Consider the following 20,329-nt stretch of genomic DNA (forward strand, 5'->3'; position numbering starts at 1 on the left):
GAACTGAGCAGAGAATTCTCTGAGCAATTCGGTTCCTCCAGAGCGGTCCCCGTCTCTCTTAACACTTTCATGCTTGCTTCTGTCTTCTGCACTCCATGTGACTGCACAGACCTTGGAGTCTGTGCCACTGGTTTCCATTTTCTGTGTGCCAACTACTGTATTTTATGCTCGTAAGTACATTTCATTTTTAATTGTCATTATTTTCCCCCCGAGCATTTCCAGTTCTGTTTTGATTTTGTTGTCTTACCATTTTTTTGTTGTTGTTGTTTTGTCACTAAGTCTTGTCCGACTCTTTGCAACCCCACAGACTAACAGCCCGCCAGGCTCCTCTGTCCGTGGGATTTCCAGGCAAGAATGCTGGAGTGGGCTGCATCATTGCTTATATCTAAAAAGATTATTTGCTTTAATTTCCAATAAGTGGGAAGCTGCAAAAGTCTACCATCTTTTGTTTGGAAAGGTTAATCAATGAAAATAATCTACAGTGTTTTTCGTGCTACCTTCCTTTTGTGTTTTATTATTTGTAAAATGTGGAGGGATGGTGAGGGATGGATAAATGGGGAGTTTGGGGTTAGCAGATGCAAACTATTTTGTATATGGGATAGATGAATGACAATGTTGTACTGTATAGCACTGGGAACTATATTCAAAATCCTGTGATAAACCGTAATAGAAAAGAATAGGAAACACACACACATATAAATATATATATGTATCTGAATCACTTTGATGTACAATAGAAATTAACACAGCGTTGTAAATCAACTATACTTCAATGAAATAAGTTTCTATAACATTTTATTTTTTGAAAATGTGTTGAGGGACTTCCCTGGTGGTCCAGTGGCTAAGACTCCGTGGTCCCAATACCAGGGGCCCAGGTTCAATCCTGGTCAGGGAACTAGATCCCATATGCACAACTAAAGATCCCAAGCGCAGCAGCTAAGACCTGGAGCAGCCAAATAAATAAATATATTTTTTTAAAGAATGTGTTGGAAGAAACTGGAGTTCTTGGTCTCCTTGAATTTACCAGTAGAGCTTGCTGAGTGCACATCGTCCAGCAGGTGGCAGTCTTGGACTTTGTCTTCGTGCCTCAGCTCGAGCAAATTCCCTCCTGAGAAAGGAGGTTAGAAAGTAAGCCTCTGGCTGGAGGGATTTTTGTTAGATGGAGTCAGTGCATCTATTTTTCCAGGAGATGCAAAATTAAGTCCCCACGGTAGCAAAGCAGGTATAAAAATGACTGCAGGAGGCCTAGGGTAGGAAAAGCAACAGGGCAAGTATACTGACAAATGGGGCCTGAACTTTGGCCTCTGTGCAGGGGAGACCATAGCACTTGCTGGGAGAATGTGGCAGAATAAAGGCGGACAGCTCTTGCTCCGCCCAGCTGATGTCTAACACGTGGGAATGCCAGAGACTCAAGATTTTCAAGAGAAGTTAGCCATTCAGAGTGTTGTGAGGTATGTCCAGATGTTAAACTGTGACAGATAAATTTAAAATGTTTCAAAAACGTATGTCAACCCTGAATATTCATTGGAAGGACTGATGCTCAAGCTCCAATACTTTGACGACCTGATGCGAAGAGCGAAATCACTGGAAAAGAGCCTGATGCTGAGAAAGATTAAGGGCAGGACAAGGGGGCAACAGAGGATGAGATGGTTGGAGGGCCTCACCGACTCAATGGACATGAGTTTGAGCAAACTCCAGGAGAGAGTAGGGCACAGGGGAACCTGGCTTGCTGCAGTCCATGGGGTCACAGAGTCGGACACGACTTAGTGACTGAACAACAACAACACAGGGACTTCCCTGGTGGTCCAGTGGTTAAGAATCGGCCTTGCAATTCAGGGAACTCGAGTTCAATCCCTGATCGGGGAATTTCAATCCCTGGTCGGAGAATTAAGATCCCACATGCTGCAGGGCACCTAAGCTCGCATGCCACAAGGAAAATTCCTGCATTACCCAAGTGTCACAACTGATGCAGCCAAATAAATAAATGTTGAGAAAATCCTGTATGTAAACGCAATACAATTTATGATCTGGATTTTTTTTTTTTTTTTTTTTGATGAGTAGCCCTGGATTCACTGTACTTATGTAGCATGGGCTTTCAGTTATACTAAATAGTGAAATACTGAATACTTTCACCTGAGGTCAAGGAAAAGACAAGGATATCCTTCCCAACCACTTCTACTCAACATTGTAATGAAATTACTAAAGGGTGCAATGAAACATGAAAAGAATAAAAGGCATAGTGATTGGAAAGGGAGAAGTAAAACCTCATTGTTTCCAATGAGGAGAAAGTGTACAGAGAAAACAAAATATACAAGCAAACTTTTGGAATTAGTATGTAATTTAACAGAGTAGCTTATCCAAAATCAGCATACAAAAATAACTTGTATGTCCATATTAGCAATAGCAGAAAATTAAATTTAAAGTACAATGCTTTAAAAAAAAAACCCATAAAAGTACACAATGTTTCTAAAAGTAAAACTAGTAAAATAGTTTCAAGACCTCTACACTGAAAACTGGAAAATATTGCAGAGATAAATTAAAGAAGCCCGAAATAAGCGATATATCATATTCCGGAATTAGAATAGTCGATATTTTTAAAAAGTCAATACTTCCTCCAGCCAGGACCATAGGTGCTGAGGGCTTTTCTCTCCTGGACCCATCTCAGTGTTGAGGAGAGGAGTTAGTTCTTCATTTCTGTTACCGTGTTTTTGATTGCTAGCATTTCATTTTGATTCTGTCTTAGAGCTTCCCTCTCTGCGACATCCCCATCTGTTTTTGAATGTTGTCTACTTTTGCTTTTAGAACCTTTAACATAGTTGTTTAGTTGCTAAGTCATGTCCAACTCGTTTGCGACCCCATGAATTATAGCCCACTGGGCTCCTCTGTCCATGGGATTTACCAGGCAAGAATACGAGAGTGTGTTGCCTTTTCTTCTCTGGAGGATCTTCCCTATCCAAGGATGAGTCTCTTGCATTGGCAGGTGGATTCTTTAACACTGAGCCACGAGGGATGTCCCTTAACACAGTAATCATGGCTATTTTAAATCCCCTGTGTGATAATTCCAACATCTGGGTCATGTCAGAGTCTTGTTATGATCCTTGGTTTGTCTCCTTAGACTGTAGTAGTGGTGCTATTCTAATGGACAATTTTTCGGAGCAGTTTTAGGTTCACAGCAAAACTGAGCAGTAAGTGAAGAGAAAGGTCTCAGCTGTAACTTCCTGGATTTTCCAGTGTCTCTAGATTTTAGGATGATAACTTGCTCTGTGATCTCAGTTCTCTGATCGGTCTAAGAAAAGTAATTGATCCCCCAGTTTTTTCACATTTTTCTCATTGTAAGAATAGAAGTGACAACTTCCAAGCAATTTGAATGTTAGACCTGAAACCAAAAGTCTCTTGCTATGTTATTTTTGTTCTTTGTGTGTGTATGTGTGTGTGTGTAACATTTTTTATTTTTGCTGGAGGCTGGACCTTGCCCATCTGCACGTTGAGAAGATGCAACTTTTTTGTTGTTCAGTCACCCAGTAATGTCTGACTTTTTGTAACCCCATGGACTGCAGCACGCCAGGCTTCCCTGCCCCTCATCATCTTGCGGAGCTTGCTCAAATTCATGTCCATCGAATTGGTGATGCCATCCAACCATATCGTCCTCTGTCGTCCCCTTCTCCTCCTGCCTTTAATCTTTCCCAGAACCAGGGTCTTTTCCAATGTGTCGACTCTTTGCATCAGGTAGCCAAAGTATTGGAGCTTCAGCTTCAGCATCAATCCTTCCAATGAATATTCAGGATTGATTGCCTTTAGGATTGACTGGTTTGATCTTCTTGCAGCCCAAGGTATTCTCAAGAGTCTTCTCCAGCACCACAGTTGGAAAGTATCAATTCTTCAGTGCTCAGCCTTCTTTATGGTCCAACTCTCACATCCATACATGACTACTGCCTCTTGAAAAAGGAGCTAAGAAACTTCCTAAATCTAACCTCTGAAATATGTTGAAATTGCTAAGCTCACCATATCCAGCAGAAGGAGCTGTTGAGCTTTGGTTTCTTCACCTTTCTCAAGGTGTGATCAACTGCTGCTAACTCCAAGTAGAGAGAAACACTCCAGCTTGTAACATTTTTGTTGGTCGTTTCAGGGCCTCCCTGATCAACCCCCTACATGGATAAGGCAGTTATGGTAAATGAGTGAAGTAGAGATGTGTAAGAAGGACAACTGGGCACATGTTCTGACAAATGGTACCTGGATTTGGTTTTAGTATTTAGGATAATAAGGACATTAATTTCATCATGGAGGTTCCACCCTTATGAAATTAAAAGATGCTTGCTCCTTGGAAGAAAAGCAATGACAAACCTACGCATCATATTAAAAAGCAGAGACATCACTTTGCTGACCTAGGTCCTGATAGTCAAAGGTATAGTTTTTCCAGTAGTCATGTACGGATGTGAGAGTCGGACCATAAAGAAGGCTGAGCACTGAAGAATTGATACTTTCCAACTGTGGTGCTGGAGAAGACTCTTAAGAGTCCCTTGGACTGCAAGGAGATCCAACCAGTCAATTCTAAAGGAAATCAGCCCTGAATATTCATTGGAAGGATTGATGCTGAAGCTAAAGCTCCAATACTTTGGCCACCTGATATAAAGAGCCGACTCACTGGAAAAGACCCTGATGCTGGGAAAGATCAAGGGCAGGAGGAGAAGGGAGCGACAGAGGATGAGATGGTTGGATGGCATCACTGGCTCAATGGACATGAGTTTGAGAAATCTGCGGGAGACAGTGAAAAACAGGGAGGCCTGATGTGCTGCAGTCCATGGGGCCGCAAAGAGTCGGACACGACTTAGCGACTGAACAACAACAAATAATAAAAAGAAAGAACACTGTACGCTCTCTCTCCCGATCCCCTACGGGAGGACACAGTGAGAGGGTGGCTGTCTGCAAGCCAGGAAACGCCTCCTCACCAGGGAACTGAATCAGCCAGCCCCTTGATCTTGGACTTTTCAGCCTCCAGGACCGTGAGAAATAAATTCCTTTTGTTTAAGCCTCCCAGATTTGGCATTTCATTATGGCAGCCTGAACTGACTAAGACACTGGTCCTTATTTCTTTCTATAGCAGGTTTTGGTCATTTTTATTGTATATTAATGGGCATCAGAGAAGGACTTGCCAAAAAGCATGAACATGTATCAGCAGGTTTCCCAGAAGTCCATGGAAGGGTTGTGAGCTGCGAAATTGAAGGCACATCTTGTGGGGAGGTGTGGGGCAGTTTCGGGGGCTGAGGCTGAGTAGGTACGGGTGTGCGGGCCTGGCGGTGAGGGGCAAGGTTGTGTTAGGCACATGCGAGATCATTCCAGCTCCAGTTGACCTGATGGGGAAAACAAAGCAAAGCAGAGTGTTGACTCACTTAACCTGCAGATCTCTGAAGTATACAGGCTTTGGGCTTCCTGAGGGCTCAGCGGGTAAAGATATCACCTGCAGTGCAGGAGATACAGAAAACTCAGGTTTGACCCCGGGTCAGGAAGATCGTCTGGAGAAGGAAGTGGCAACCCAACCCACTGCAGTATTTTGTTTTCCTTTAAAAAATCTATTTAAAATAAATAAATTAAAATTTATGTATTTTTAATTAAAGGATGATTTTTTTACGTTATTGGTTTCATTTCTGCCAAACATCATGAATCAGCCATAGGTGTAACTATGTCCCCTCCCTCCCACCTCCCACCCCTTCCCACCCCGCTAGGCTGTTATAGAGCCCCAGTTTGAGCTCCCTGAGTCATACAGCAAATTTCCATTGGCAATCTATTTTACATATGTTAGTGTATATGCGTCCATGCTACTCTCTCCAATTCGTCTCACCCTCTCCTTCCTCCCCCTGACCCGTGTCCATAAATCTGTTCTCTATTTCTGCATCTCTAGTGCTGCTCTCTGAATAGATTCATCGGTACCATCCTTCTAGATTCCATATATATGTGTTAATATATGATATTTGTTTTCCTCTGTCTGACTTACTTCACTCTGTATAATAGGCTCTAGGTTCATCCACCTCATTACAACGGACTCAAATGCCTTCCTTTTCATGACTGAGTAGTATTCCATCGTGTATATGTCGGATATATTAAATAATCCCCTGCACAGAGGAGCCTGGTGGGCTATTGTCCAAAGGGTCGAATACGACTGAGTGACTAAATGCACTCACACACAATGGCTTCAGACATGAGGGCTTTGGAACTTGGTCAATGTCACCAAACTCCTTAAAAAAAAATAACAAGGTGGGCTTCCCTGGTGGTCCAGTGGTTAAGAATTCGCCTTGCAACGCAAGGCACATGGGTTCGATGTCTGGTCTGGAAAGATCCCACATGAGGAGGAGCAACTAAGCCCATGGGCCACAACTACTGAGCCCCACTCCAGAGCCTGTGCTGAACCATGAGAGAGAAGCCACGGCAATGAGAAGCCCACACACCACAATGGAGAGTAGCCCCGGGCTCGCCACAACTAGAGAAATCCTTGTGCAGCAACGAAGACCCGCCACGGCCAATGAATAAACAGATCTTTTTTTTTTTTTAAGAGCATAGGGAAATATATAATATGTTAAAAAAAAAAAAAAGTTGTTAACTCTGTAGCTTTGCTGGCCTTGTTCTCAGACAGGCTCTCACTACATACTCAGCTCTGAGGACCTCCAATCCACACTCTTCCTTCCCTAGAGATGTTGGCAACTGAGCAGCACCCTGGGGGCCTTCCTGGGAGAGACCCTCGCCCACACCCTCTGCTCTAGCCCCTCTCTGAAGTACCCAGACAGCAGGATCTCATCCATGCGTGCATGAGTGCTAAGTCACTCCGTTGCATCCGACTCATTGCGACCCAATGGACTGTAGCCCGCCAGGCTCCTCTGTCCATGGGATTCTCCAGGCAATACTGCACTGGGTTGCCATTTCCCCCTCCAGGGTATCTTCTCAGGTTCCTGAGTTTTTTCAGATGCTAAAAACCACCACCAAAGGGAAGAAATTAACTACTTGAAGATCTGGAGCAAGTAGCCCCCAGGCCTTCTGACACCTAAGTGTTGATCACCACCAATCAATCAGAGAATTGTGCACGAGCTGATCACACACCCTGGGCAATCCTCCTTCACTTGGCCTTTAAAAATGCTTTGCTGAAACCCTTTGTGGATTTCAGGGGGTTTTTGAGCACAAGCCACATATCTCCTTCCATGGCCCTGCGGTAAACTTTTCTCCCTTCAAACTCTGACAAGTTTGGGTTTGTATGACTTGACTGCTCCTCAGACAGGCAAATTGTTTTCAGTAACAAGGTTACAGGAAAATTTCCTTTTCTGTTCAAAATCATGGTCCTTCTTTCTACAGGTTGTGGCTTCTAGATGCAACTTCCTTCCGGATAAAAAACTGATCTTATCTGTGTTCCTGCCTCTGACAGATGAATCAGAGCGTGGGGTAAGATAATGACATAATCACAGGGTGTTAAGGAACTACGACCTTGGTCTCTCTAATCAATACAAATTGATGAGAGGCCAGAGAAGAAATTCAGGGCAGGCTTTATTGAGATGCTGAGGTGGGGCAAGCTGGTCCCTTAAATGGGATGGGGGGTGGGTGGATCAGTGGGTGAGGCATGGTTTAGGTGGTCTGCCCACGCCCTCTGTGGTGCTGTGTGCAGGGATCAGGCCCAGGACCCTGTTTTTGCTCCCCACACAGCAGAATGGGCAGTTAGGTTTTGGTCTTTTTGTATCTTATTGCTCATAATTTGCACCAACTGCAGACGCGTGGAGTTATTTTCAGTCCCTTATCGTTTCTTTGTATTTTGTCACTATGGGAGATGTTTGTCAGGTGCAAGCACTGCCATGAAGGGTCCTAGGTCCCAGTCTGTCTCAAGGGCAGGGTCTTGACCTTCCAGCCTAGCGATGCTTCTGCCCTCCCTGCTAATGACCGGGTAACCCCCGAAGGTGGGCGAGGTGGGGTGTGGGGTGGCCCTGCTCTGGTCTCTGTGCCCCTAGACAGAGCCTGGGATTGTGCAGAAGCCCTGTGTCCCCAAAGCCTCAGTTGAATGAACAGGTACCAGTGCCAGGTTCTGTCCTAAGCACGTGACACACACGAACTCATTTAATCGGCATTTCTGCTGGTGTCTCTGTTTTTCAGATGAGCAAACTGAGGCACGGAGAGGAGAAGTAACTCTGGGAAAGTTAACAGGTGGCAGGTGAAGTGGTAGGAGTTTGGGTTCCCAACCGGGCATTCTATGCCCTCAGCTTCTGTATTCCAAATGCCAGGGCGCTCAGGTCGGCTTTGAGCATCAACAGCAGGACCAGAATCTGAGCCTGCCTGGGACCAGGGCACTGATGGGAATCGGGACTGAACTCCAAGGGGTCAGGAGGCTTCAGGCTTACAGTGGGGACCGTATCTCAGGGGATCTAGACACACTTGTCCCTGAGATCTCAGCATCTCTCCTGAGTCGGGGGCAGCCCTCTGTCTCCTGGATGCTCAGCATGGGCTCCTCTCCACACCTGATCATGAATTTGCTCCTGGACGTCCCAGGGGCTCTGATCCCCGGGGAGCTAGCCAGGTGACCCTCCACCCCACTCCGTGTAGAAAGCGGTACACGGGGAAAGCGCGAGCAGCAACGGGGCCCTGGGAGCCTCCAGCCTCATATTTTAGGCTCACAGTTTGTAGGTGCAAATGGGAGAGACGGGAAACGAGAAGATTTCTCAGTCAGACAGCCCCCAACCCTGGTCTGTGCTACCCAACTTCCCCTTCCATGGATCTTAAGAGCTCTGTCTCTCCGTCACCCTCTGGCTTCCTGTTGGGGCTTCCTGGTTCCCTTCCCACATTCGGGGCGCTTCCCTCCCCAGCAGAAGGACCTGAACCGGCTCTGTGCTGGCGGTTGCCGACATGGTGCCCCTGCTGCTGCTGCCCCTGCTGTGGAGGGGTGAGTGGGGGAGGGGTGGGGGGGACGGAGGTCACGGCTGGGGGAGGGGCAGCACGCGTGGGGAGGGGCTGGAGCTGCCGCTGAGCCTCTGTGTCCCCCAGGGTCCCTGCAGGAGCTTCCGGGATTTGAGCTCCGAGTGCAGGAATCGGTGACGGTGGAGGCGTGCATGTACCTTCGCGTGTCCTGCTACTTCTCCTACCTGTGGTATCCCTGGTATTCCTCTATGGAACCTTTCATCTATTGGTTCCGGGAAGGGGACGACCCACACAGTGATCCTGTGGCCACCAACAACCCGAACAGACGAGAGAAGCCAGAGACCCGGGGCCGATTCCGCCTCGTCGGGGACCCCAGCAACAACGACTGCTCCCTGAGCATCAAAGACGCCAGGATGAGCGATGCAGGAGTCTACTACTTGCGAGTGGAGAGAGGACCTAATGTGAAATATAGTTACAGCGATAAGAAGCTGAATTTGCAGGTGACAGGTATGGCAGGGGGCCCAGGAGAGGACCCTGGGATGTGAGGACCTTCCTATTAGAATAGGAACAGGGCGTAGGACCATTCCCTGCTCCAGGTCTTGGGGTTTGAAGGCTCAGGAGAGACCCAGGGCTGGGGGTGAGCTGTGGCCCTGAGGCACTGGTCCCTCTCAGGGTCCCCCTCTGGGTCCCCACACCCTGGGGGCCAGGCATCTCCCTCTCTCCTCCTCAACCTCAGCACAGAAACCCGACATCCAGTTTCTGGAGACTCTGGAGCCTGGTCACCCCACAAGGCTGACCTGCAGCCTGTCACTAGCCTGTGATGGGCGACAACCTCTCCTGTTCTCCTGGGCGGGGGATGCCCTTGACGAAATGGACCCAGAGACCCTCCACTCCTCGGAGCTCACCCTCACCCCAAGGCCCCAGGACCATGGCACCAACGTCACCTGTCAGGTGACACTCCAGGGATCTCAGGTGACCCTGGAGAGAACCGTCCGCCTCAACGTCTCCTGTGAGTGTGGAGGGGCCCCGGGGGGGCCAACACCAGGGGGCGGTGTTGGCAGAAGGCGGGTGGCACCCCCGCACCCCCTTCCAGATGAGATTGGGGGAATAAAGCCCCGTCCTCTTGGGTGGCTCCGGGGTGGAGCACTGACGCCTCCCTGCCTCTCCCATTTCCTTCCCAGATGCTCCACAGTTGGTGATCACGAGAATATCTCAGGAAAGCTTCACAGGTAGGAAGGATGGTCTCGCCTCTGGGGCTGTGATGGGAGCAGGTCTCTGCCAGCTCAGGGCTCAGGGCTTGGAGATGAGACGGTCCCTCATCCTCAGCCCCCAGGCTCTGGACCTGTCCTCCTCCCTCCCCAATGTCTCGCATCCATGGACTACTATTTTGCCTGCTCCCTTTCCTTTTCTTCTGGTTAAAATTTTAGTTTTAACCGCGAGAAAACACACAGAAGATGAAAGTTACCATCTTCACTACTTTTAAGGGTAGATCTCAGTAGAGTGAGGTCCACTGACAATGTTGGGCAACCCATCCACAGAGCTCTTCCCAATTGGCAGAACTGAAACGCCAAACCCATCAGACACAGTGTCCCCATCCCTCCCCCTTCAGCCCCTGGCCAACAGCTTTCCACTTTTACTGTCTGTGATTTGGACTATTCTAGCTTCTGCTTTTTTTTTTTTTTTAAAGTTTCTGTCTGTCATCACCTCCTATGATAGCAACCCTCCTTCAGCTCTGATGTCATCGTCTTTCAGAGGGACTCGTGTTCCCATTGCCCACAGCTCCACCCTGGACCCCGTGCCAACCTCTCTTTATCTTCCTGGGTGGTCTCCTCCCATCCCGAGTCTCCACTTGCAGTCGTGCCCCCATCCTGTCCCTGCCTTTCCTGTCCTGACTCTGTACATCCAGAGACGTTCTGCATGTTTAGCCACCTCTTGCTGAGTCCTGTCAACTGCACCCTGTCCCCCATTTAACAGGGCTGTGGTTGGACAGCCCTCTACTCATCTCCCTTTCTCACCAGCTGCACCCATGACTCAGGGACTCTGCAGAGCTTCACTGTTCAAATCACTTCCCCCTTTCCATGCCCTTGGCCCCAGAGCCAGCTGCAGTCTTGTCCTAGACCCTGACCACTGATCAGCCTCCTCCCTCAGCCTCCCTGCCTCCAGTCTCATCTCCAGTCCAGGCCCCACCTGGCCCCAGCAGGGTCCTCTGAGAGTTGGCGCTGACGCTGAAGCTTCCCCTCCTCACAGGCTCCTACTGCTTGCCCATCACCTTGGAGCAAAGCCCAGCGCTCTCAGCCCTGCTGTCAGGGCTCCAGCACACCTGCCCCTCCCTTCTCTCTCCCACTCTTATCGTGTCTCTGTTGTTCCGGGTCCTCTGTGCCCCGATGCAGACACACGCGCCTTTCTCCCCATCTTCCGGGCTGTCTCTCTCTTGGCACATGTTCCTGTGAGCTTCCCACCCACTTCTCTCCCTTGCATCCTCAGATCAGCTCCCATTTCTCTGGGAGGCTGACAGGACCCCAGGACTGTTGCCTCATCAGCCTCAGTGAGCTCATCCTTGGTCCTTGTCACCCGGCCAGTCTTTCTGCATCAGGAAGTGAGCGGAATGAGGGTGAGACAGCCCTTCGGCTCCACCCACTCATCTGTGCATCTCTCACCCAGATCTGAATGGCACATCACTGCCCATCCTGGAGGGCCAGTTCCTGCGCCTGGTCTGTGTGGCCGACAGCAACCCCCCTGCCACGCTGAGCTGGCTCTGGGAGGGAAAACCCCTGGGGCCCTCCCAGCTCTCAGCCCCCGGGGTCCTGGAGATACCCCGTGTAGGAGTCGGAGATGGAGGAGAAGTCACCTGCCGAGCTCAGCACCCACTGGGCTCCCAGCAAGTTTCCTTCAGCCTCGCTGTGCAGAGTGAGTTGCAGGACAGGTGCTGGGGGTGGGCAGTCTGGGCAGGCGTGTGCCTTTGGGAGGGCTGGGCCTGGGGGCTGAGCTTCTCCCCCTCTCCCTTCCCAGAAGGCCCCCCTCCCTGCAGCTGTGAGGCTGAGGAGCAGCAGGGCTCCTGGCCCCTGGTCCTCACCCTGATCAGAGGGGCCCTCATGGGGGCTGGCTTCCTCCTCACCTATGGCCTCACCTGGATGTACTACACCAGGTGAGCACACCTGTCCCCCTGCAGGGAAGTCTGGTGAATGGCTCTGGAGTTGCTGGTGGGGCTGGGCAGTCCTGTCCTGCCTGGAGCTAAACTGGGTGACTCTCAGGGAGTGCTGTGTTGGTCCAGTGGCTAAGATTCCAGGTTTCCCCTGCAGGGGGCAGGGGTCAATCCCAGGTTGGGGACTAAGATCCCACCTGCCATGAGGCAGAGCCCAGAATGAGTGAAATGTGTCTGACTCTCTGACCTGAGACCGTGTTGGCTCTGCAGGTGTGGTGGCCACTAGGGAGCTGGGCTGAGGGGTGTGGCTGAGCCTCCCTCCCTGTCATAACGAGATTCACCTGAGGATGCAGAGCCCAGAGGACAGATGTGGGGACATCACTGTCTGCTTCTCTGTGGAAACTCTCCAGTCAAACCCTATGTTATTTGCATCTACGAGCTTTTATTTGTGGTGATGACTGTGTGACAACAGGAAGAGTCAATTCCATTGAAAGGAGACTTTCTGACTTACCTCATTTAGTACGAGATTATCCATGTTTTTATATCAATAACTCACTGTTGTTTTGCTATGGTTTTGTCTTGAAAGTGGTATTTTATGTATGACTGTTCCTCCAGTTATGTATGAACCCTAAAATACGATGACATTGCATTTGTTTCCATGTTTTGGCTCTTTCAACATATCGTTGATAGGAATGTTGTGATGAAAATAGGAAGGCTAGCAAGTTTTCCTGGTGGGTATGGAACTGCTTCGTCGTAAGTTTGGCGTATGTATAGTTCTAGAAGGTACCTTCAAAGGGTTCTCCTGACTGGTCAAGTGAATTTCCATCCCCCCATCATATTTGAGGGTTCTGAGCTGTCTGTATCCTCAGCATCACTTGTATTATCAGCAGGCTCCGTTTTCGGTCCTGCGCTCCACTGTGGCAGTGTCTCCTTACCTTTTTACTTCCTTTAGGTGCAATATGATGTTGAGTTATTTGAATATCTTCTTTTGTGAAATTCCTGTTTGAGTATTTGCCCATTTAAAAATAAAAACTGGGCGATCTTTTTCTTATTGAGTTCTTTGTTCTGGCTATGATTTTTTTTAATTAAAGTATAATTGCTGTATAATGTTGTGTTAGTGTCATACTATAGAAAAGTGATTCAGTTACATATGTATATTTCTCTCAGATTCATTTCCACTATAAGTTATTATAAGATAGTGAGTAGAGTTCCTTGTGCTGTACAGTCGGTCTTTGTTGGTCATGTCAATCCCAATCTCCCAATTTATCCCTCCTTCTTTTTAAAAGTGTTTATTCTTGAAGAAACAAAGATGTAAACATATATCCAAATAATTATGAAACCAATATTCGTTTGTTCTCACAACCTGTTCCTGGGAGTGTCTCAAATGTGTATGTTTATTGTCATATTTCGGAAATCCACTACAATATTGTAAAGTAATCAGCCTCCAATTAAAATAAATAAATTTAAAAAAAAAGGAAATCTTCATGCAATTTCTCCCCTAAAGAACAGTAACATTACAGGTTGTTTCCACACGTGGCTTGAGCCCTTCCTGTGGCTTTGAAAACAAGGCTGTGAAGATTGCTGTTCAGTGTCTCAGTTGTGTCCGACTCTTGGCGGCCTCATGGAGCGCAGCACTCCCTGTCCTTCACCATCTCCTGGAGCTCGCTCAAACTCATGTCCATTGAGTCGCTGATGCCATCTGACCATCTCGTCCTCTGTCGTCCCCTTCTCCTCCAGCCTTCCATCTTTCCCAGCATCAGGGTCTTTTTCAGCATCAGGGTCTTTCCCAATGAATCGGCTCTTCACTTCAGGTGGCCAAAGTATTGGAGCTTCAGCTTCAGCATCATTCCTTCCAATGACTATTCAGGGTTGATTTCTTTGGGGATTGCCTGGTTGGATCTCCTTGCAGTCCAAGGGACTCTCAACAGTCTTCTCCAGCAGCACAGTTTGAGAGCATCAATTCTTCTGCGCTCAGCCTTCTTAATGGTGAAGAGAGTGAAGGGTCCTGAATTGTGTTTCAGGTAAGGTCTAGCCCAGGGTCCCCAATTATGGGGCAAGGGTCTCCCTTCACCCACTCCATTTTTCATGGTCTTTTGGCCCAGGGCTAGTCCCACAGACCCTGAGATCCAGGACGACCCACAGCCCTGTTAGCCATGTTATGAAAACCCTTCAGGGCAAAGGAGCTTTTCACATTCAGCTTTCTTGCCTGGCTTCCACCCTCCACTGCATTTGGGTCGGGAAGCTTGTTTTCTGCCCCTAGTGGAACATATTTGAGAAAATATCCTTTCCGGAAAGTCCAGTTTTTCTGCTGTAGGGTGGGTGGCTCCGAATGGATCCGACCTCATTTCTCTTTTCTGGTTGCGGCGCTGCCCGCTGGGCGACCCACGGTGGATGTGAACATCATTGGGAAGGCGATCATGTCAGAGCCACGTGCTGGGAAGCCTCTGGGACTCTGGGGGCCCCATGATCACCCCCTCTGGTGTAGGGGGGATGGGGAGGTGGTGGGGAGTGAGGGTGGCGTGACATTCCAGCCCCCATCCCAGCCCCACAGCCTTTAGCTTCTGAGTTTCCCTTCTGTTCGGGCAGCAACTGACTTCCTGTTGGGGCTTCCTGGTTCTCACCCAGCATTCGGGGCACTACCTTCCGCGACAGAGAGACTTGGACCCAGGGGGACGCGGACATGGTGCCTCTGCTGCTCCTGCTGCCCCTGTTGTGGGGGGGTGAGTGGCCGCGGGAAGAGGGGGTCAAGGGTAGGGGAGGTGCGGCTCAGGTGGGGAGGGGGCTGCAGCTGCAGCTGAGCCTCCGTGTCCGCAGAATCCCTGCAGGAGAATCCAGGGTACAGGCTCCGAGTGCAGGAATCGGTGACCGTGCAGGCGGGCCTGGGCGTCCGTGTGCCCTGCTCCTTCTCCTACCCCTGGAGCTCCTGGTATTCTTCTGGCCAACCCTTCATCTATTGGTTCCGGGAAGGGGACGACCCACACAGTGATCCTGTGGCCACCAACAACCCGAGGAGGCGAATGAAGACGGAGATCCGGGGCCGATTCCGCCTCATCGGGGACCCCAGCAACAACGACTGCTCCCTGAGCATCAAAGACGCCAGGATGAGCGATGCAGGAGTCTACTACTTCCGGGTGGAGAGAGACGATGTGAAATACAGTTACAGAGATAAGAAGCTGAATTTGCAGGTGACAGGTATGGCCGGGGGTCCAGGAGAGGACCCTGGGATGTGGAGACCTTCCTATTAGAATAGGAACAGGACATAGGACCACCCCAGGTCTTGGGATGTGGGGGTGCAGAAGGGACCCAGGATTGGGAGTGAGCTGTGGCCCTTAGCACGGGTCCCTCTGAGGGTCCCCACACCCCCATGGGGCCCAGGCATCTCCATCTGTCTTCCTCAGCCCCATCAAGGAAACCCTACATCCAGTTTCTGGAGCCTCTGGAGGCTGGTCGCCCCACAAACCTGGCCTGCAGCCTGTCACTAGCATCTGGTGGGGGACACCCTCTCCTGTTCTCCTGGGCGGGGGAGGCGGTTGACACCATGGACCCAGGGACCCTCCACTCCTCGGAGCTCACCCTCACCCCGAGGCCCCAGGACCACGGCACCAACCTCACCTGTCGGGTGACACTCCAGGGATCTCAGGTGACCCTGGAGAGAACCGTCCGCCTCAACGTCTCCTGTGAGTGTGGAGGGGCCCCGGGGGGGCCAACACCAGGGGGCGGTGTTGGCAGAAGGCGGGTGGCACCCCCGCACCCCCTTCCAGATGAGATTGGGGGAATAAAGCCCCGTCCTCTTGGGTGGCTCCGGGGTGGAGCACTGACGCCTCCCTGCCTCTCCCATTTCCTTCCCAGATGCTCCACAGTTGGTGATCACGAGAATATCTCAGGAAAGCTTCACAGGTAGGAAGGATGGTCTCGCCTCTGGGGCTGTGATGGGAGCAGGTCTCTGCCAGCTCAGGGCTCAGGGCTTGGAGATGAGACGGTCCCTCATCCTCAGCCCCCAGGCTCTGGACCTGTCCTCCTCCCTCCCCAATGTCTTGCATCCATGGACTATTACTTTTGCCTGCTCCCTTTCCTTTTGTTCTGTTTAAAATTTTAGTTTTAACTGCGAGAAAACACACAGAAGATCATCTTCCCCACTTTTAAGGGTAGAGCCCAGCTGCAGGAAGTCCGTCCAGGCAGGGTGTTGTGCAATCCATCCACACAGCCCTGTCCATTTTGCAGAATCGAAACTCAAAACCCATCAGATATGGCTTCCCCATCCCCTCCCTCTTTCAGCCCCTGGGAACCACCATTCCACTTTTGTCTCTGTGATTTGTATTACTGTGTACGTTCTGCTCTTTCTAAAAAAATTTTCTGTCTGTCCTCATCTCCTATAATCTGCGCCCTCTTTCAGCTCTGATTTCACCATCTTTGCCAGGAGCCACCCCTGTTTCCTGGGCTTCCCTGGTGGCTCAGACAGTAAAATCTACCTGAAATGCATGAGACGCCGGAGAAGTGGGTTCGAACCCTGGGTTGGCATGATCCCCTGGAGCAGGAAATGGCAACCCACTCCAGTATTCTTGCCTGGAAAATTCCATGGACAGAGGAGCCTGGCAGGTTACAGATGATAGGGTCCCAAAGAGTCGGACATGACTCTTGACTGAGCACGCACAGAACCACCTCTTGCTGAGGCCTGTCAACTGCACCCTGTCCCCCATTTAACAGGGCTGTGGTTGGACAGCCCTCTACTCATCTCCCTTTCTCACCAGCTGCACCCATGACTCAGGGACTCTGCAGAGCTTCACTGCTCAAATCACTTCCCCCTTTCCATGCCTTTGGCCCCAGAGCCAGCTGCAGTCTTGTCCTAGACCCTGACCACTGATCAGCCTCCTCCCTCAGCCTCCCTGCCTCCAGTCTCATCTCCAGTCCAGGCCCCACTTGGCCCCAGCAGGGTCCTCTGAGAGTTGGCGCTGACGCTGAAGCTTCCCCTCCTCACAGGCTCCTACTGCTTGCCCATCACCTTGGAGCAAAGCCCAGCGCTCTCAGCCCTGCTGTCAGGGCTCCAGCACACCTGCCCCTCCCTTCTCTCTCCCACTCTTATCGTGTCTCTGTTGTTCCGGGTCCTCTGTGCCCCGATGCAGACACACACGCCTTTCTCCCCATCTTCCGGGCTGTCTCTCTCTTGGCACATGTTCCTGTGAGCTTCCCACCCACTTCTCTCCCTTGCATCCTCAGATCAGCTCCCATTTCTCTGGGAGGCTGACAGGACCCCAGGACTGTTGCCTCATCAGCCTCAGTGAGCTCATCCTTGGTCCTTGTCACCCGGCCAGTCTTTCTGCATCAGGAAGTGAGCGGAACGAGGGTGAGACAGCCCTTCGGCTCCACCCACTCATCTGTGCATCTCTCACCCAGATCTGAATGGCACGTCACTGCCCATCCTGGAGGGCCAGTTCCTGCGCCTGGTCTGTGTGGCCGACAGCAACCCCCCTGCCACGCTGAGCTGGCTCTGGGAGGGAAAACCCCTGGGGCCCTCCCAGCGTTCAGCCCCCGGGGTCCTGGAGATACCCCGTGTAGGAGTCGGAGATGGAGGAGAAGTCACCTGCCGAGCTCAGCACCCACTGGGCTCCCAGCAAGTTTCCTTCAGCCTCGCTGTGCAGAGTGAGTTGCAGGACAGGTGCTGGGGGTGGGCAGTCTGGGCAGGCGTGTGCTTTTGGGAGGGCTGGGCCTGGGGACTGAGCTTCTCCCCCTCTCCCTTCCCCAGGAGGCCCCCCTCCCTGCAGCTGTGAGGCTGAGGAGCAGCAGGGCTCCTGGCCCCTGGTCCTCACCCTGATCAGAGGTGCCCTCATGGGGGCTGGCTTCCTCCTCACCTATGGCCTCACCTGGATGTACTACACCAGGTGAGCACACCTGTCCCCCTGCAGGGAAGTCTGGTGAATGGCTCTGGAGTTGCCCGTGGGGCTGGGCAGTCCTGTCCTGCCTGGAGCTAAACTGGGTGACTCTCAGGGAGTGCTGTGTTGGTCCAGTGGCTAAGATTTCAGGTTTCCCCTGCAGGGGGCAGGGGTCAATCCCAGGTTGGGGACTAAGATCCCACCTGCCTTGAGGCAGAGCCCAGAATGAGTGAAATGTGTCTGACTCTCTGACCTGAGACCGCGTTGGCTCTGCAGGTGTGGTGGCCACTAGGGAGCTGGGCTGAGGGGTGTGGCTGAGCCTCCCTCCCTGTCTTGAGGAGATTCACCAGAGGATGCAGAGCCCAGAGGACAGACGTGGGGACATCACTGTCTGCTTCTCCCTGGAAACTCTTGACTCCAAGTCTGTCTCATATCCACCCAGGGGTTGTAACCTTTAATTTGTAGCGGTGACTGTGTGATGACACAAAGAGTAAATTCCATTGAAAAGAGACTTTTATTGCTTTCATTTTCCAAGAATACATGGTCCCTCGGTCAGGGCAGGGCCCAGAGGGAAGCACCAGCTTGTGCTCAAGAAGCAGGAGCAGGCATGAGGAAGCCTTTCTTCGAGTTTCCACGGGAGAGACAAGGCTTATTGTTGTTGTTCAATTCTCAGTTATGTTTGACTCTTTACAGCGCAGCATGCCAGGCCTCCATGTCCTTCACCATCTCTCAGAGCTTGCTCAAACTCTTTTTCATTGAGTTGGTGATGCCATCCAACCATGTCGTCCCTTTCTCTTTCTGTCTTCTATCTTTCCCAGCATCAAGGCCTTTTCTAATGAGTTGACTCTTGGCATCAGGTGACCAAAGTGTTGGAATTTCAGCTTCAACATCAGTCCTTCCAATGAATATTCAGGATTGATTTCCTTTAGGATGGGCTGGTTGGATCTCCTTGCAGTCCAAGGGGCTTTCAAGAATCTTCTCCAACACCACAGTTCAAAAGCATCAATTTTTTGGCGCTCAGCTTTCTTTATAGTCCAGCTTTCACATCCATACATGACTACTGGAAAAACCATAGCTTTGACTAGATGGGTCTTTATCAGCAAAATAATGTCTCTGCTTTTCAATATACTGTCTTGCTTTGGAAGGAAATATAGCCTTTTTTCCAAGAATCAAGCATCTTTTAATTTTATGGCTGCAGTCACCATCTACAGTGATTTTGGAGTCCCAAAAAATAAAGTCTTTCACTGTTTCCATTGTTTCCCCATCTATTTGCCATGAAGTGATGGGACCGGATGCTGTGATCTTAGTTTTTTGAATGTTGACTTTTAAGCCAGCTTTTTCACTCTCCTCTTTCACCTTCATGTAGAGGCTCTTTAGTTCCTCCTCTCTTTCTGCCATAAGGGTGGTGTCATCTGCATATTTGAGGTTATTGAAATTTCTCCCAGCAGTCTTGATTCCAGCTTGTGCTTCATCAAGCCCACCATTTTGCATAATGTATTCTGCATATAAGTTAAATAAGCAAGGGGACAATATACAGCCTTGACGTACTCCTTTCCCAATTTTGTACCAGTCTGTTGTTCCATGTCTGGTTCTAACTGTTGCTTCTTGACCTGCAAACAGATTTTGTAGGAGGCAGGTAAGGTGGTCTGGTATTCCCATCTCTTGAAGAATTTTCCAGTTTGTTGTGATCCACAATCAAAGGCTTTAGCATAGTCAGTGAAGCAGAAGTAGATGTTCTTCTGGAATGCTCTTGCTTTTTCTATGATCCAATGGATGTTGGCAATTTGATCTCTGGTTCTTCTCCCTTTTCTAAATCCAGCTTGAAAATCTGGAAGTTCTCAGTTAACATAGTGTTGAAACCTAGTTTGGAGAATTTTGAGCATTACTTTGCTAGCATGTGAAATGAGTGCAATTGTGCGATAATTTGAACATTCTTTGGCATTGCTCTTCTTTGGGATGGGAATGAAAACTGACCTTTTCCAGTCCTATGCCCACTGCTGAGTTTTCCAAACTTGCTGGCACATTGAGTTGAGCACTTTAACAGTTTTACCCACAGCCAGTCCCTCCCATCAGGAAGCTTGCACAAGTTTCTTATCCTCATCCAACAGATCGCAGACAGAATGAAAACAACAGTTACAGAAAACTAACCAAACTGATCACATGGATCACAACCTTGTCTAATTCAATGAAACCATGAGTCACGCTTTGCAGGGCCATGCAAGATGGACAGGACTTGGTGGAGAGTTCTGATAAAACGTGGTCCTCTGAAGAAGGGAATGGCAAACCACTTCAGTATTCTTTCCTTGAGAACCCCATGAGCAATATGCAAAGACAAAAAGATAGGACACTGAAAGATGAACTCCCCAGATTGGTAGGTACCCAATATGCTGCTGGAGAAGAGGGGAGAAATAACTCCAGAAAAATGAAGAGATGGAGCCAA

At 49.9% G+C, this 20,329-nt stretch overlaps 2 protein-coding genes across 17 annotated transcripts in view; both read left to right on the forward strand.

Moving 5' to 3' along the window:
• LOC145515138 (sialic acid-binding Ig-like lectin 14) overlaps nucleotides 1-14,034 on the forward strand; it is a 26,751-nt gene extending 12,717 nt beyond the window's left edge. Inside the window, exons 3-11 of one of the 6 annotated variants that reach the window (XM_081514829.1) lie at nucleotides 7,336-7,422; nucleotides 8,122-8,172; nucleotides 8,832-8,905; nucleotides 9,007-9,387; nucleotides 9,617-9,889; nucleotides 10,062-10,109; nucleotides 11,542-11,787; nucleotides 11,890-12,025; nucleotides 13,543-14,034. In XM_081514829.1, the coding sequence (XP_081370955.1) occupies nucleotides 8,869-8,905; nucleotides 9,007-9,387; nucleotides 9,617-9,889; nucleotides 10,062-10,109; nucleotides 11,542-11,787; nucleotides 11,890-12,025; nucleotides 13,543-13,564 (1,143 nt within the window). In that variant the 5' untranslated portion in view covers nucleotides 7,336-7,422; nucleotides 8,122-8,172; nucleotides 8,832-8,868 and the 3' untranslated portion in view covers nucleotides 13,565-14,034. Of the gene's footprint in view, nucleotides 1-7,335; nucleotides 7,423-8,121; nucleotides 8,906-9,006; nucleotides 9,388-9,616; nucleotides 9,890-10,061; nucleotides 10,110-11,541; nucleotides 11,788-11,889; nucleotides 12,026-12,292; nucleotides 13,078-13,542 lie in introns of those variants that run through there. The other 5 variants (XM_081514827.1, XM_081514828.1, XM_081514830.1 and 2 more) reach the window with 5 other exon arrangements.
• A 638-nt stretch (nucleotides 14,035-14,672) lies between these two features.
• Nucleotides 14,673-20,329, forward strand: part of LOC145515085 (sialic acid-binding Ig-like lectin 14) — a 35,205-nt gene continuing 29,548 nt past the window's right edge. For 10 of the 11 annotated variants that reach the window (XR_014060691.1, XR_014060692.1, XR_014060695.1 and 7 more), the window contains exons 1-6: nucleotides 14,673-14,742; nucleotides 14,837-15,214; nucleotides 15,421-15,699; nucleotides 15,872-15,919; nucleotides 17,414-17,659; nucleotides 17,763-17,898. Coding sequence is in view for 3 of the 11 variants with exons in the window: in XM_081514596.1 (XP_081370722.1) it covers nucleotides 14,703-14,742; nucleotides 14,837-15,214; nucleotides 15,421-15,699; nucleotides 15,872-15,919; nucleotides 17,414-17,659; nucleotides 17,763-17,898 (1,127 nt within the window). In the remaining 8 variants the exon portion in view is untranslated. Of the gene's footprint in view, nucleotides 14,743-14,836; nucleotides 15,215-15,420; nucleotides 15,700-15,871; nucleotides 15,920-17,413; nucleotides 17,660-17,762; nucleotides 17,899-18,165; nucleotides 18,401-20,329 lie in introns of those variants that run through there. The other variant, XM_081514600.1, reaches the window with a different exon arrangement.

Source organism: Giraffa tippelskirchi, chromosome 7 (assembly GCF_054371585.1).
Source record: "Giraffa tippelskirchi isolate mGirTip1 chromosome 7, T2T-mGirTip1v1.2.pri, whole genome shotgun sequence".
Lineage (NCBI taxonomy): Eukaryota > Metazoa > Chordata > Mammalia > Artiodactyla > Giraffidae > Giraffa > Giraffa tippelskirchi.